At 60.3% G+C, this 14,932-nt stretch overlaps 2 protein-coding genes across 2 annotated transcripts in view; both read right to left on the minus strand.

Annotated features, from left to right (window-relative positions):
- Positions 1-1,329: 1,329 nt before the first annotated feature.
- DIRAS1 (DIRAS family GTPase 1) lies at positions 1,330-2,017 on the minus strand. The gene has a single exon (XM_007460378.1). The coding sequence runs from the start codon at positions 1,931-1,933 to the stop codon at positions 1,337-1,339; it is 597 nt and encodes a 198-aa protein (XP_007460440.1). The 5' UTR covers positions 1,934-2,017; the 3' UTR covers positions 1,330-1,336.
- Positions 2,018-12,279: 10,262 nt separating this feature from the next.
- Positions 12,280-14,932, minus strand: part of SLC39A3 (solute carrier family 39 member 3) — an 8,031-nt gene continuing 5,378 nt past the window's right edge. Inside the window, exon 3 of the mRNA XM_007460379.1 lies at positions 12,280-13,014. Coding sequence (XP_007460441.1) covers positions 12,280-13,014 — 735 coding nt within the window. The remainder of the gene's footprint in view (positions 13,015-14,932) is intronic.

Genomic DNA, 14,932 nt, shown 5'->3' on the forward strand with positions numbered 1-14,932 from the left:
TGTCTGGTCCTGCTGGCAACCACACGACCCACCCCTGCATACACCCTACACTGGGATCACACGACAGACCATCACACACACAGGAGTCCCACACACACGCTTAGACACAAGCCATCCGCCCAGCACACCAAGGGGCCCAATGCATCATCCCATGGGTGCCCCCCACCCCACCCCAGGCCTACAGGTCACCTTCATACTGTCCGACACGGCCTCACTGGGTCCCATGAGTGTGGTGTTATCTAGACACTCACAAAAACAGAATCTCACGTTGGTGGCGGGCACACCCTGACCTCAGGACCCACGCCTTCCTGGGTGCGCTCCCCCAGGGGGCCCCGTAGGTGGGAAGAATCGGGCTGGGCAGAGCTCTGCGTCCAGCCCCTCAGATCCTGCTGGTGCTGGGTCCGGATGCCTGCCTCTGGACAGGGCCCGGCAACCCCTCACCAGCACCCCAGGTCCCCTGCCCTGGGCTCGGTGGCGACAAACTGTCTTGATCTCTGTCTGCGGGCTATGTCCCGGAAGCCCCTCCATATTCATTCCAGACAGTCCCCTGGAGTTGTGCCGCGGCCATCGGCCGGTCCCGGGCCTCCCCTGCCTGCACCCCAAGCCCAGGTGGGGCGAGGAGTGAGATTCCGGGCTGGCGGGGCACTGCTGTGAGCCCTGTGGTTATTGCCTGGCAGCCTGAGACCCAGCCCGCAAGGCCCCCCACCAATCCGTGGGGACGGGGGCGAGAAGGGTGGTCTGGGACCTGGGGAGGGGAGCACAGGCCAGAGGTCATGAGGGATGGAAGGGGGAGGGGAGTGTATGTCAAACACCAAGTAGGAGAAAAAAATCTGAGGTCCATGTGCATTTCAACTCCCTCCTCCCCGGCAAGGTCACAGTGATCTAATGTAGGGGCAGGGTGCAGGTCTGGCTGGGGGCACCCAGGGGGCATAGTCAGAGGTGGGAGTCCTGGGAGACACGGAGATGGAGGAAAAAACGGCTTCCTCAGTCCCTATGGGGACAGGCAGCTTCCCCCGTTTTCCCATGTACAGATCAAGGGGGCCACCTCCAGCGCTTGGCTTTGGCGGGGCGTACAGACAGGACGTGGGGCGGGGCAAAGAGGGAGGGGAAGGCAGAGTGGCGCGACAGAGCTGGGCTGGAACCCCAGGTCTGCCACAGGCTCGGCAGGGCCTCATCGCGGGAGACACTGGAGGGAAAGAAGTGGAAGAGATGGTGGGGGGAGGGGAAAGAAGGAAGAGGAGATGGAAGGGGAGGTGGAGGGGGGCAGCGGGGGCACAGGACGTGGGGAGAGGCCTGGGGCCAGGACAGCGGGGCGCCGGCGGTGGGCGCTCTGGGCTCACATGAGGACGCATTTGCCCTTGATGCGGTCTGTCCTCTTCTGTTTGCTGGAGCGCTTGCCGTCGATGTTCAGGCTCATGTTCCGGCGTGTCTCCAGCGTGAGCAGCTCCTGGAAGAGCTCCTTGACGTTGTAGTTCATCTTGGCCGATGTCTCCATGAAGGCGCACTTCCACTCCTGGGCCACGGCCTGGGCCTCGCGGGTGTCCACCTCCCGCTGGGTCTCGTCGCACTTGTTGCCCACCAGCATGACGGGGATGTCCTCCACGCTGCCCTTGATCTGCACGATGAGCTTGTAGATGGGGCCCAGCTCCTCCAGCGACTGCTTGCTGGTGACCGAGAAGACCAGGATGAAGGCGTGGCCCTTGGAGATGGACAGACGCTGCATGGCCGGGAACTGGTGGCTGCCCGTGGTGTCGGTGATCTGCAGCGTGCACACGCTCTTGTCGCAGCTGATGACCTGCCGGTAGGTGTCCTCAATGGTGGGGATGTAGGTGTCCCGGAACGTGCCCTTGACGAAGCGCAGCACTAAGGAGCTCTTGCCCACGCCGCCCGCCCCGAACACCACCACCCGGTAGTCATTGCTCTGTTCAGGCATCTTCCACGCGGCGGTGCGGGGTGGGGCCGGGAGGGCTCGCTTCGGCTGCTAGAACCCCAGACCGACCCTGCACAGAGAGGAGTGTCAGACAAGAGCGACCACCCACTAGGAGGGGGTGGGAAGGTCGGCTTCTCGGAGGAGCGGCATTTCTCCTGCATCCCAGTTTGTTTGGTCGACTCTGCCATTCTGCCCTGCACACAGGATCAGAGCCAGACCCTCTGCCTGTCCGCTTCCCCTCAACGAAATCTGGGGCCTAAACTCCTTCCCCGAGGTGGGGAGTGGTCTCTGGAAGAGGCATGGAGATGCCAGCGCGGGGTGCACACCAACTGCTTTCTCCACCTGCATGCTCCCCCAGCCCCCAGGTGGCACTGGCTGTTCCCTGGCTTTGTGACCTGGGCAAGCTGCCTTGCCACCCTGAGCCTCAGTTTTCTCCTCTGCAAAATAAGTAAAGGGGTGCCTCTCTCCGGCCATCACAGGCTCCCTGCTCTCACCCCAGCCCAGAGGCTCGTCAGCCTCATGGGAGCTGTGTGGTAGGGCATCTTTAAAATGCAGATTGCAGGGCCTCAGCCCTGGAAGTGGTGAATCCTTTGATTCAGGGCCACAGCCCTGGGAACTTGCATTTTAAAGCTCTTCTCCTGCCCTCATCCCGTAACTGTGATCCTGGTGCTGGAGGTCCAAGAATTAGCAAATCATGAAGCGGGTTTCCCACAGCAGCCCAGGCTGTAGATGAGAAAAGTAAAACTTAGCCTAAAGAGAGAAAGCCTCGCTCCCTGAGCTCCAAACCCAGACTACGGTCTGGCCTGCCCTGGCCTCCCGCTCAGGTCTGATGTGTCTGTAGGAACAGAGCTCCCTGCGAGGGGGTCCTCTTCTTCCCTCTCCCCTACCCTGTGCTCAGAGAGGTCCACTGACCTCGGGAGGTCACACAGCACAGCAGTTCCTGAAATGATGGAGGTGGGAAGACCCGTGACCTGGGGGTGGGAAGGCAGGAAGCCTGTCTCCAAGCATCTGCGTCCTTGCTTATAGAAACAGCAGAGACCCCTTCCCCGCCTCCTTCTCGGCCGTCTCTGAGGGTCCCTCAACGTGGGGCGGGATAGAGAAGATATGGCAAGATTGCACCCAGGCAATCTACTTCCCTCAGGTGTGTGTGGGGTGGGCGGGAGCGGGGGGGGGGTGGGGGGCGGGGAGCAAGACCCAGTGGTGTGAAAGCCCCCGGCGGTGAAAACCCGGGCAAGTAAATTGATGTTCCCGAGCCTCGATGTTCTCATCTGTGAAACGTGAGCAGTCTCAGTGCCCACTCCACGGAGCTGCTGGCACAAGCAGTGCCATAAGCTGGATAAAGCCCTTGGCCAGGTGCCTGGCACACAGAGCCCTCAGTAAAGATGGACGGACGTGGTCATCAATCACAAAGGCCCAGGGTGTAAAGCGCTCGGCTGGTCGTGGGTTGGGAAGGCACATTCTCAGTGATCAAAAGTACCAGGTTTGTCAGAAAAAGACATACAGAGAAGATAACAGCCGACACGTACCTCACAAATTACGTGCCAGGCAAACTTGTAGGAGCTTTAGCGGTTCTAACTCGTGGGGGACTGTTTTTAGGCATCTTGGTGACATGCATAGCACTTGTGGGGGGGGTGGCTGGCAGGGCTGCCAGCCTGCTCTGCAGTCACTACCCTTTCCTGGGTGGGCACCCCAAGAAGTGAGCTCATCAGCATGCAGCCAGGCACCACGACAACTGGCCGAGGGACCTGGGGTGACTGGTGACCATACGTTCTTCCACCCCAGACCCAGCCCTTGCCTCGCTCTGGGTGCAGACCCCCTGGCAGTGCTCCAGGCCTGTCAGCAGGGGTGTCCTCCGGGAGGGGCCCACCGAGGCCTGGGATCCCTGACTCGGAGCCCCATTCAATAACCCGCAAACCCACGCCAGGAACCCACCTGGTGCCATTTGAAAACCACCCGCACCTCCCATGGGCTGGGGTTGGGGGAAAGGGGCTGTGGGCACCAAGGTGCAAAAGGGGGTGGCACGGGCTCAAGGTCACAGCAGAGAGGTGGCAGAGCAGAGCAGGATTTGAACCCGGCCCCAGCTGGCTACACAGCCTGGGGTCCTTCCCCTGTGCAAGACAGCCCACCCTGAGGCTCCCGGGCCAGGGGAAGCTGCCAGGTCCTGGGTCCCCAGAGCCCACTGCTACTGGGAGGTTGGAGCGACCTCAGGTGCAGAAAGCAGGCCCCAACCCAGGTGAGGGCCTGGGGGCTCGGGCTGCCTGCCCCAAGGGAGTCTGACATAGGGACTACGTGACCAGTGAGGGGTTTGAGGAGAGGGGGCTCCCCTGGGCCCGAGGAGGATCTAAGTGGTGGGGGAGGGCCGTCCACCAGAGGAGGGGCTCCTGGATGAGGGCCTCGGCTGGGAGAGGGAGCAGGAGAGCTGAGCGGGGCGGCGGTGCGGGGAGACGGGCTCGGGGCCCACTCGATTCCTCCTGGAGGCGCCCTGACAGCGGGACCCAGGGGGGCTCCTGTGGGCCGGAGGAGGGGCTGGCTCGGCCGAAAGGCTGCCCGCCAGTACCGCGGGGGAGGGGGGATGCCGGGGGCTCGGACAAAGGAGGGCGCGCGGGGAGAGGACCTGCGGGCCTCGCGGGGGGACGCAGCGGGCCCCGGCGCCCCGGTCCCCCGCCCCGGCCTCCTACCTGGGCGCTCGTCCCTGCGGCGCCGCCGCGGCTGCTGCTGGCCGTCTCCGTGTCCGCTCGGGCGCCGCCGCCGCCCGCACGCCGGAGCTGCTGCTGCCGCCGCCGCGCCCGCGCCCGTCCCCGCCCGTCCCCGCCCGCCGCCGGGCGCCGCGCTCCGCCCTCCCCCCGGCCCCGCGCCCCCGGGCAAGGTCACCGCCGCCCCATCTGGACCCCCGCCCGGTGAACACCGGCTCCTGCCAGGGACGCCATAGGGGTGGGGTCTTCTTCCCCGGGAGGAAGCTGGCGCACCCCAGGGCCACCCAGCAGCCGGCCGCTGGGCAAGATGGGGGCAGAGCCGAGGTCACCCAGGAGCAAAGAGAAGGGGCCAGTTGGCAGAACTGCAGACAAGGGGCCTGGGGGAACACAACGGGACACCCTTGGGCTGGTGGGGGGGAGGGTCCAGGGCAGGGCCCTCCAGCGGGGAGGTCACTGATGGAATGAATAATCAATCAATCAATCAATCAATCAATAGATGTATGAGACGGCAGAGGTGGCCCAAGGGGGCTCGGGGCAGTGGGGACGTACCTGGAGACTAGTCTCCATCCCGGGGGATTTGTCCTGGCAGGGTGGGACTTGGTTTGGGTGGGTGCCCCTAAGGGCAGGCCACCAAGGCAGAGATGGCAATTGGGCCCTTGAGCTGGGGGTGGGGGTGGGGTGGGAGGGCAGTTGCTTTTGAAGCTGGGGGTGAACAAAGGGAGACAAAGGAAATGGATTTGCAGTTTTCTGGTAGGAAGATGTTATCTTCATCAAATAGGAGTTGTCTCTGAGAATAAACGTTTGCCTTTGGGAAGCATCTGTGCGGTTGATGTCTGTGTGTCCACGTTTAAGCCAACAGGGTACCATCACCCCTCCCTCCTGAAGACTGGGGGGGTGGAGACTCATCTCAGAGAAGACTGGGCCTTGGGAAACAGCAACTGAACCAGGCAGTGGTGGGCGTGAGAACGCCCCAGGGCCCAAGCCTGTTAGAAGCAGGCACCCCTCGATGGATAGGCTGACACTAAGGGTCCCACAAGGAGGGACTTTCTGGGGTCAGAGCAGTCGGAGGGTGAAAGAGGCTCTTTGTAGGGTGGTGAGCTCCCCATCATGAGGTGTGTGAGCAGATGGTCGGCTGGAGCCCAAGGGCTCCTCTGGCTCTTGGCTCCTTGATTTTTGCTGACCCAACATGTCTGTGGCTCTGGCTGAGCCAGACCCTTCCTGCTCCCTTGGAGAGGTGGGCACTGCCCCCCAAGACCATCTGGCTCCCCCAGAGGCCGGGCCTCTGAGGTTCGTCCTGCTTTGGGGGCTTGAAGGGCCCCATTTCTCCCTGATTCAGCCCCTCAACTGCACCTCCCGGCCTCTAGCACCTGGACCATCCCACCCGCCTCCTTCCTGGCCTCCCAGGACAGCCCCCCTCCAGCCCTCCTTCTACCCTGGTCTTCACCGCACAGACTCCCCTGCTCTCATGCCACCCCTGGCTTCCTTCACTTCCAGGTCAAGGTCCAGCTTCTCAGCCTGGCATTCAAGCTGCTCCCGACCTGACCCAAGCTCCCCTCCGGTTCCCCATCCAACCCCGGCTGCCTGGAGCTGTTCCCTGGACACATCCCACTCCTGCCCTGTCCTAGGCCATATGGGGCACCACAGAGGGTGGCCTGGCCCCAGCCCCACATCTCCGAGTGCTCTCAGCTAGCGATGGAGACAGCCCTGTGGATCTCCGCATCCCGGCCAAGCGCTCCTCTGAGCCTCAGTCTCCCCATCTGCGGATGAGGATCACCATTGTCTTGCCTCCCAGGGTTGCTGGGAGCGATGGATCGGGCATGACGTCCACCCTCCTGGGGCTGCTGGGCACACAGGAGCTCAGAGATGACAGCCCTGCTCCCTCCCGCTCCGACTGCCTGCCTGCTTCCGTCTCTGAGTGACCAGGGGCACTGGGCCGGGCCTTCAGCCTTGGGCCAGCCCCCTGCTCCTCCAGGCACCAGCCCAGGCCGGGGCAGGCTGACTCATGCTTAGGAGTGTGGGCACGCTGCACTCTGCAGCTGCTATTTATGGCTCCCAGGCCAGGCTCCCGGCCGGATGAGCCAGGAGAAGACAGGCCCCAGAGTCTCCCCCTCGCACTCCCAGGCACGGGGCTCAACGCCCACCCGAGCACCCCAAACTAGGACGGCAGTCCCCCCTTTCCCGCGGCCGGCCGGGAGAGCCCTGGCCTTCATGCACCAGTGCAAGAGAGGGTTGGGTTTTATCAGCTCAGAGAACGGGATCGGCTCCCCTGGGGTGGCCCAGCTGGGAAGAGACCGGGCTGGGGCTGGAGCTCGGGTCCATCAGGTTCTGAAGCCACAAGCCAGCCTTTCTGCTGTCCCAGGCTGTCTGGGGGCCTGGCCCAGGGACGCACACCTGGCCTTTGTCTGTCCTTGATCTGCAGAAGTCCTCTCAAATGTAAAGGGACAGCCACTCACCTGAGAGGTCCCTGGTCCTCGCCTGGCCTTGCAGCCTATGGGCCTCCTGCCAGCTGCTCCAGGCGGGGGCCGCTCTCCAGACCCACCGTTCAGGGAGGAAGGTGGCTGGGTCTCATTCTCTGCTCTTTCTGTGCTCCCGGGATTAATGCAATTATGCGGGCGAAGCTGAGGCTGGGCGCCACGGCCTCTCACCGATGCTGTTTGGCCCACAGAGGTTTCTTATTTGTTTTTAACTTTGGTGTCAACATTTAAAAATAAGAAGGTCATTTGTCAAAACACAGCCTGCCTTAAAAAATGAATGGGCTGGGGTCTCGAGCCCAAATTCTGCCCACCAGCTCCTGTGGGAGCTGGACCCCAGCCCCTGGTGCAAGATGCTGCTCCTTCACTGAAGCCACCTGCCTAGCCCCTGGGAGTGGCCTGAGGGGCTCTTGCACATACGGGGCTGTGTTGTCATCAACACCTCCAAGGAGGGGGGTCACTGGAGCCTAAGCCATCAGCAGGATGAACCCCTGCCACACTTGCATCCTTTAACAGAGAGCCGGACAGCTTTGATCAGTCAGAGAAAAGGACCACGACATGCAGGAAGACCTCAGGGCCTTTGCACGGGCCACTTCCTCTGCCAGAAAAGCTCTTCACCCATCTTCTGACTCCAGTGAGGCCCTCAGAGACTCCCCCTTGACCACACTGCTAAATTAAGTCTTTGTCTCCCTTCGTGGCTCTCCCTCCACCTTGCTTATCTTCAGGGCACTTATCACATTTTGTGTCCATCTATCATCTGTCTCCCTTGATAGAGTGTGAGCTGCCTTAGGTTCTAGGACAGTGGGTCTCCCCTGGGGGTGATTCTGCCCCCAGGGGACCCTGGGCGATGTCTGGGGACATTTGTGGTTGCCATGACCAGGGTGGGCTCTTGGCACTGAGTGGGTGGGGCCAGGGAGGCTGCTCCACACCCCAGGGCATCCAGGACGACCCCCCAGAGGATGACCCAGCCCCACGTCAGCAGTGCTGGGGGGACCCTGGGGTAGGGCAATGGACTTCAAACGTGTCCCCAGACCAGCATCCCCTGGGAGCTTGGTAGAAATGCAAAATCTGGGAATTCCCTGGCGGTCCGGTGGTTAGGACGCCAGCTTTCACTGCTATGGACCCAGGTCCGATCCTTGGTCGAGGAACTAAGATCCCACAAGCCGTGTGGCGCAGCCAAAAGAAAAAGAAAAGAGAAAGAAATGAAAACTCTCTGGCCCTGCCCCAGCCAACACTAGCTCAGCAGGAGGCCCAGCCAGTCCCTCAAAGGAGAGGGCATGTGAACCGTGGCGGCCTTTTCCTTTGCTTTAAACGCAGCACCTCAGCTGTGCCTCCCAGGCGCTGAGTCGGGGGGCTCTAAACGGCCCACCTGCCCATCCCGGCTCTCTCCTGCCAGGCTGGGCACACAGCAATCACTCGGGCCCTCGGCGAGAACACTGCAGTCTGCCAGGTCAGCTTTTCTTGCCCCAGGAGCTGCAGAGGTCTGGAGGGTGTCAGGATCAGGGAGGGACGGGGTCTCCCTCCTGCAGCCCGGTCTGGCCTCAGCCAACTGACAGCCAGGAGAGTTCTAGGGTCTTCCCAGAACCACCCCAAGCCCTGCAGCAGCCCCCTTCTGCCCTCAGGAGTCCCAGCCCAGTCCCAGCTTCTAGGAGGCTCTCAAAAGGTCAGGTGGGTCGGTCACTGACTCTGTACCAAAGCTGACAGACAGCTCAGGGTGGACACGGGCTGGGACAGCTGTGCTGCATGACCCTCTCTTCCTGGCAAGGCTGAGGGTCCAGAGCTGGTGGTCAGGGCAGGCCTGGAGACGCCGTGTGCAGGGACACAGCATCCCGTCCGATGCCTATGTTTCAGGGCCCAGAAGATGTAGACTGGCTGGGAACCGGCGCTCCCCTCCCCGGCTCCACACTAATAACTTCACCAGAAACGCAAACAGCAGACAACAGAAGCCACGACACACTGTTACTACGCTTGATTCAATCCGGGAGTCCTGGGTGCCGCCTCCTAACTTTCTACTCTTTTGTCTCCAGATCGAGGAGGGGGACCCGGCTGACTGCATCCAGCTGGCGCTGGCACTGGGAGTCCCGACTCCACTCGGCTCGGGGGCGGCAGGGCCGGTGAGGGTGACGCTGTACCAAGGACCAGAGCTGAGTCCTGGCTCAACCCTCCTGCTTGCTGAGCCCCTGCATTGGGCGCCCATAATCGTGCTGCCAGGAGCCTGCCTGGTCGCAGCCAAGCGGCTAGGGGTGGCCTTGACCCAACCAGGCACCTCCGGATAAAGGTGGTGCCTGGTGTTTTGTGCTGGGAGTTGTGTTTCTTTAAACAGAAAGGCGTTTCTGCTACTTGGGAACGCTCGTGTCCAAGTGAAGGTGGCTGTGCCTGGTTGACACCAAGCAATACACGGGTCACTAGAAGGCGTGTGCCCTCTCTCCTCCATGAGACACGCACACAGATCTCAAAGTGACACGTCCTCGATGGCGCAAAGTCGCACAGAGATGAAGGCTTTCGCGGCCGACGTCCAGTTCCATGTCAGGGCTGGTCCAGGGCTCCACGTGTTGGGTGACCAACCCACAGGCTTCTTCCGCCAAAGCTGTCACCACGCGGCACCTGTCATGTCAGAGCGGGTGTGGGGGAGATGGAGCCACTGAGCTGGCCTAGACGAGAAGACCCTGGTCTAGGCTGGACATGGCCACCATGAGCTCGGGGACCTCAGGAGTGAGGTCGGCCTCTCCGGGGCCCCCATCAGATGGGACGACCATTTTTCTTCTTACCTCAGCTTTCAACTTTGATCCTTGGCCAAAGCAGGGAAAGCTGACCAGAACTGACCGAGTGACACCATCATCCCTATGGCCCCAGGAGGCAGACCCCAGGGCTGACCCTGGCCCCTCCAACCACAGCAGACAGGAGGGGTGGCGTTGGGGGTGCTGGCGGGGCAGGCTGTGTCCTCTCCTACGACACACAGCTCCCCCCAAACTCCTTGGGGTCCCACCATCCCTGGGGGACCTGGAAGCAGTTTTGCTGGGTCTGGCAGGACCACAGAGAGAGGCCAGAGCCTGGCAGACAGAGGCTGGGCAGGCTGGGGATCCGAGGATGCCGGGGACCGGGGTGGCGGTGTCTGAGGGACGGGTGGGGCGCCCCCGGGGTTTCCCCCCTCACTGGTGTGGCAGCGCCCTTCGTGGTCTGGAAGCTGGCTTAGAGTGAGGGGGGATGATATGACCCTGAAGCCTCCAGTGCAGGGAAGGGAAGGGGAAATGCAACTGATGGGTGGAGAGGCTTGTGGTGTCCCCAGGCATCCCAGGAAGCTGATGGCTGGCGGGAGGGCGGGGACCCTGCTGTGCGTGAGTTTTAGGTAACGGAGGGGAAGGAGTATGGAGGGGGGGAAGCCTGGAGCAGGGTGTTCTGCACCCACGGTGGGGCTTCCTACTGGATTCAGGGGGACGGGGCCCCTTCCCAGCCCTGTCCCCTGGGCCACACCCTTCTGAAGGCAGGCTCTGGAATCTGGCAACCCCATGGCATCCCGCCCACCCGGGGCAAAGGTGGAGTGAAGTAGGGGCAGGGGTCGCCAGCAAGGGTGGGTTTAGGACAAGGTGGAGTTGATGGTCCCACACCCACAGGGCTCACTTTCCCAGCATGGGGACAGGGTCAGGCCATGCAGGGTTCAGACGTGGGTCCTGGCAAAAGCCAGACAGAACTTCCTGGAAACGGGCCCAATGCTTCCAGCAGCGGTGGGGTGGGCGCCCAACAGAGTGGAAGTGGGGGGCCTTGGACACACTGCCCTGCCCCCTGAGACCCGTATCGACACCGAATGAGGTTGGGGCCGTGGTGGAGGTTGTGTGCTCTCCTGCCCACGGAGCCGGGCAAGTGGCAGCAGGCCAGCGCCTGGGACGCCCCTTGGGACAAGCAAGTAGCTGCTCCTGGAACCCCACCGGGCTGGAGTGACGGGCTGGAGGCCCCGCCGCGCCCAGGGCCACGGGGCAGAGGGGCCCGTCCTCGCCGGGAAGCTTTGACAGCCCCACTGCCACAGCCAGTCTCCCCAGCGTGGGTCTGGGCAGCAACCGCGAATGAGAGGAAGGAAATCAGAGGTTCTAGGAGGGAGCCTGGGCCCCATGGCCGAGTGGACAAGTGAGAAGACAGGAAGGGTGTAAGTAATGGGATGGGCTGCGGAAGTCGAGGCCACGCCTCCAGTCTTGGGGGGCAGACACAGTCAAGTCCCCCCGAAGGGCCCTCAGCCCTGGCTCAGCCCGGGAGCAGGAGACGGTTGCCATGACTACACTAACAGAGCTTGTTGCCACGGAGGGGAGGGTTCGCGCCAGCCCCACGGGGCTGTTAGGCTCCTGCGCTCCGCTCCCCGAGGAGGGTCCTAGCTTCGTGTCTGGCGGGGGGAGCTGAGTCACATGGCCCCTGACCCTGGCCTGCTGGAGTCGCCTTGCTCTGGAGACCCTGTGGCCAAGCTGCCGCAGGCCTGCCCACACTCTCTGCAGCCCTGGGGCTCTGTTGCCTCGGGGAGCCAAGCAGCTCAGCCTGGCCTGGAACCCCAGCCCCTGGAGAGCAAGCTCTCCGGGCAGGGCAGCCGCACCAGAAAGCAGGGAAGAAGAGGGTGCTCCGAGATCCCTGGAACCTCCGCCTCCCCAGAAGCACAGCCTCAGGTGGCAGGAATCACAGCCCCATCACCCCCACGAACCGCGAACGAACCCAGAGGCTCCTGGCCGGTGGACTCCTTTCAGAAACCCCTCAGGGCATCACGTGACAGCGACTGGACCCCTCTGCTCACCCTGGGGACACGCCCACCACATGCTGCAGGGCTCCAGGGGAGGTGTGGGGGGTGGCTACGGCGTTGGCACTGTAGCCAGGGCTGCGGAGGACAGAGGCTGGCCTCTCCCGCACTTGTCCACAGCCGGTGGTGTTTAGGGGTGGGGAGGGTCTGCGTCTGACCCCCACCTGGACGCCCGGGGCCACCTCCCCTGCGAGTCACCAGACCCGCACGCCCACGGATGACATGGCCACACAGCTTTGGTGAATGCTTTTAAGAGAAGAATTTGTAAAAGTAGTAGCGGTGCCCCAAGGCGCGGGGTGTAGGAGCTGGGGCTCCGTGCAGTCCCGGGCAGCCCCTCTGTGCGCAGGCACAGCCCCTCGGGGGAGGCGAGGCTCCGGCTGGGTGGGGGCGGGGCGGGCACCCGGCGCCGGATGGTCAGCCCCTGAGGAGCACCATGCCTGCCGGCGCGGCGTAGCCCAGCACCAGGACGAGGACCCTGAGCAGCCGGTCGCTCCTCTCCCCCAGCTCCCTGGCCAGGATCTCAAAGAAAGTGACGAAGAGGAACGTGCCGCCCGCCAGGCCCTGAAGCAGCACAGAGGCCACGCTGCTGGGCACGCCCTGGGCACGCTCGATGCCCAGGCCAAGGCTGATGCCCAGGGGGATCATGGCGCTCACGGTGACAGCCAGCTTGGCAGCGTCCCTCAGGGCCATGGCGCTCCTGGCCATGCTGATGCCCAGGGCCACGGCCACCAGCGTCTCGTGGATGGCCACCCCCACGAACAGGCTCACCACCTTCTCCCCCTCCTCCTGCAGGCCCAGGGCCAGGCCCTCGAAGACCGAGTGGGCCGACAAGGCAAACGCCAGGCTGAGGAGACGCAATGGGCTGGAGCGCGACAGCTCCTGGACACTCAGTCCATGGCTATGCGTGTGGGGCTCCCCGTAGAGCGCATGGCCCCGCGAGCCACCCATGAAGGGGCTCTCGTACTCTGAGTCGCTGCCCACGTCTGAGCTGGCGTTGAACGTCTCCAGGTCGATAAAGGCCGGTCTCTCCTTGCGGAAGGTCAGGACAAGCTGCTCCAGGAAGACGGTCATGAAGAAGCCCAGCAGCATGATGGTCTCGGCCAGTGGGTAGTCGGTGCTGATGTGCCCAAGACTCAGGACTTTCTGGAGCTGGAGCAGAGGGCGCGAGAGGGGGGAGAAACGGGCAGAGGTTCAAAGGCGCGACCGCCGAGACCCCCGCTGCCCACGCAACAAGTTCTTCAGACGTCACCTTTCAAGGAGCAGAAATACCCAAATCGTAGAGGTCTTAAAGAGGGGTGGTGGCTCATCCTTGATGGATTTAAAAATGAAGGGACTTCCCTGGTGGTCCAGTGGGTAAGACTGCACTCCCAATGCAGGGGGCCTGGGTTCAATCCCTGGTCAGGGAACTAGATCCTACATGCATGCCACAACTAAGAGTTCGCATGCCACAACTAAGAGTTCACATGCCACAACTAAGGAGCCCGTGTGCTACAATTAAGGAGCCCACATGCTGCAACTAAGACCCAGTGCAACCAAATAAATGAATATTAAAAAAAAAAAAGGAAGGTGAAATTAAGACATACCCAAATAAACCAAAAGTGAGAGAATTTGTTGCTAGCAGACTTTCTTTACAAGAAATACTAAAGGTTGTTCTTCAAGCTGAAATGAAAGGCCACCAGACAGTATGTGAATCCCCATGAAGAAATCAAGAGCATAAGTAAAAGTTAACATACAAAGAAATATAAAATATGGTATAAATGTATTTATGTTGTAACACTTCTCTTATCCTATCTAATGGAAAAAGACAGCTGTGTAAAATAATAATTATTAAAAGTCTGTTCATATGTTCATAATGTGTAAAATTATAATTTGTATGACAATAATAGTACAAAGGAGTGGGGGAGGGAATGAAGCTATATCGGAGCAAAGTTTTGAATACTATTGAAACTCAGTATTAACATCAACTAGATTGTTATAAATTATGATGTTAGTTGTAATCTCGGAGCAACTAGTAAGAAAAAACTCAAAAATTATAGTAAAAGAAACAACAAAGGCATTAAAATGGTACACTACAAAATATGAATTAAACACAAAACGGCAGTAATGGAGAAACGGAGGGACAAAAAAGACAAACAACATATATAAAGCAAATAAAATTAAAGATGTAAAACATATCATTAGTAATTACATTTTATATAAATGGATTAAATACTCCCAATAAAAGTGCAGAGATTAGAAGATAAAAAAAATCATTATCCTGGGTTTCCCTGGTGGCGCAGTTGTTGAGAGTCCGCCTGCCGATGCAGGGGACACGGGTTCGTGCCCCGGTCCGGGAAGATCCCACATGCCGCAGAGCGGCTGGGCCCGTGAGCCACGGCCGCTGAGCCTGCGCGTCCGGAGCCTGTGCTCCGCAACGGGAGAGGCCACAACAGTGAGAGGCTCGCGTACCGCAAAAATAAATAAATAAAAAAATAAAATAAAGCACTGAACAAACAAGGAATAGAAGGGATTTTCCCCAATGTGATAAAGGACATCTATGAAAAACCCACAGCTAACATCCTGTTCTATGCCAAAAGGCTTTACCCCTAAGATCAGCAATAAGACAGGTATATCCACTCTCATCATGTCCACTCAACGCTGTATAAAAGTTGTAGCTAGGGCTATTAGTGAAGAAAAAGAAATAAGATCCATACAAATTGGAATGGTAGAAGTAAAACAATTTCTATTCACAAATGATGTGATATTCTACGTAGAAAATCCTAAGGAATCCTCAAACACATGATTACTAACAAATGAGTTCAGCAACTTTGTAGGATACCAGATCAATATGCAAAAATCATTTGTATTTCTATACACTAGCAATGAACAATACAAAAATAAATTTAAGAATACAGTTCCGGGCTTCTCTGGTGGCGCAGTGGTTGACAATCTGCCTACCAATGCAGGGGACACGGGTTCGAGCCCTGGTCCGGGAAGATCCCACATGCCGTGGAGCAACTAAGCCCGTGCGCCACAACTACTGAGCCTGCGCCCTAGAGCCCACAAGCCACAACTACTGAGCCCGCGT

Source organism: Lipotes vexillifer, unplaced genomic scaffold (genome assembly GCF_000442215.2).
Source record: "Lipotes vexillifer unplaced genomic scaffold, Lipotes_vexillifer_v1.1 scaffold225, whole genome shotgun sequence".
Classification (NCBI taxonomy): Eukaryota; Metazoa; Chordata; class Mammalia; order Artiodactyla; family Lipotidae; genus Lipotes; species Lipotes vexillifer.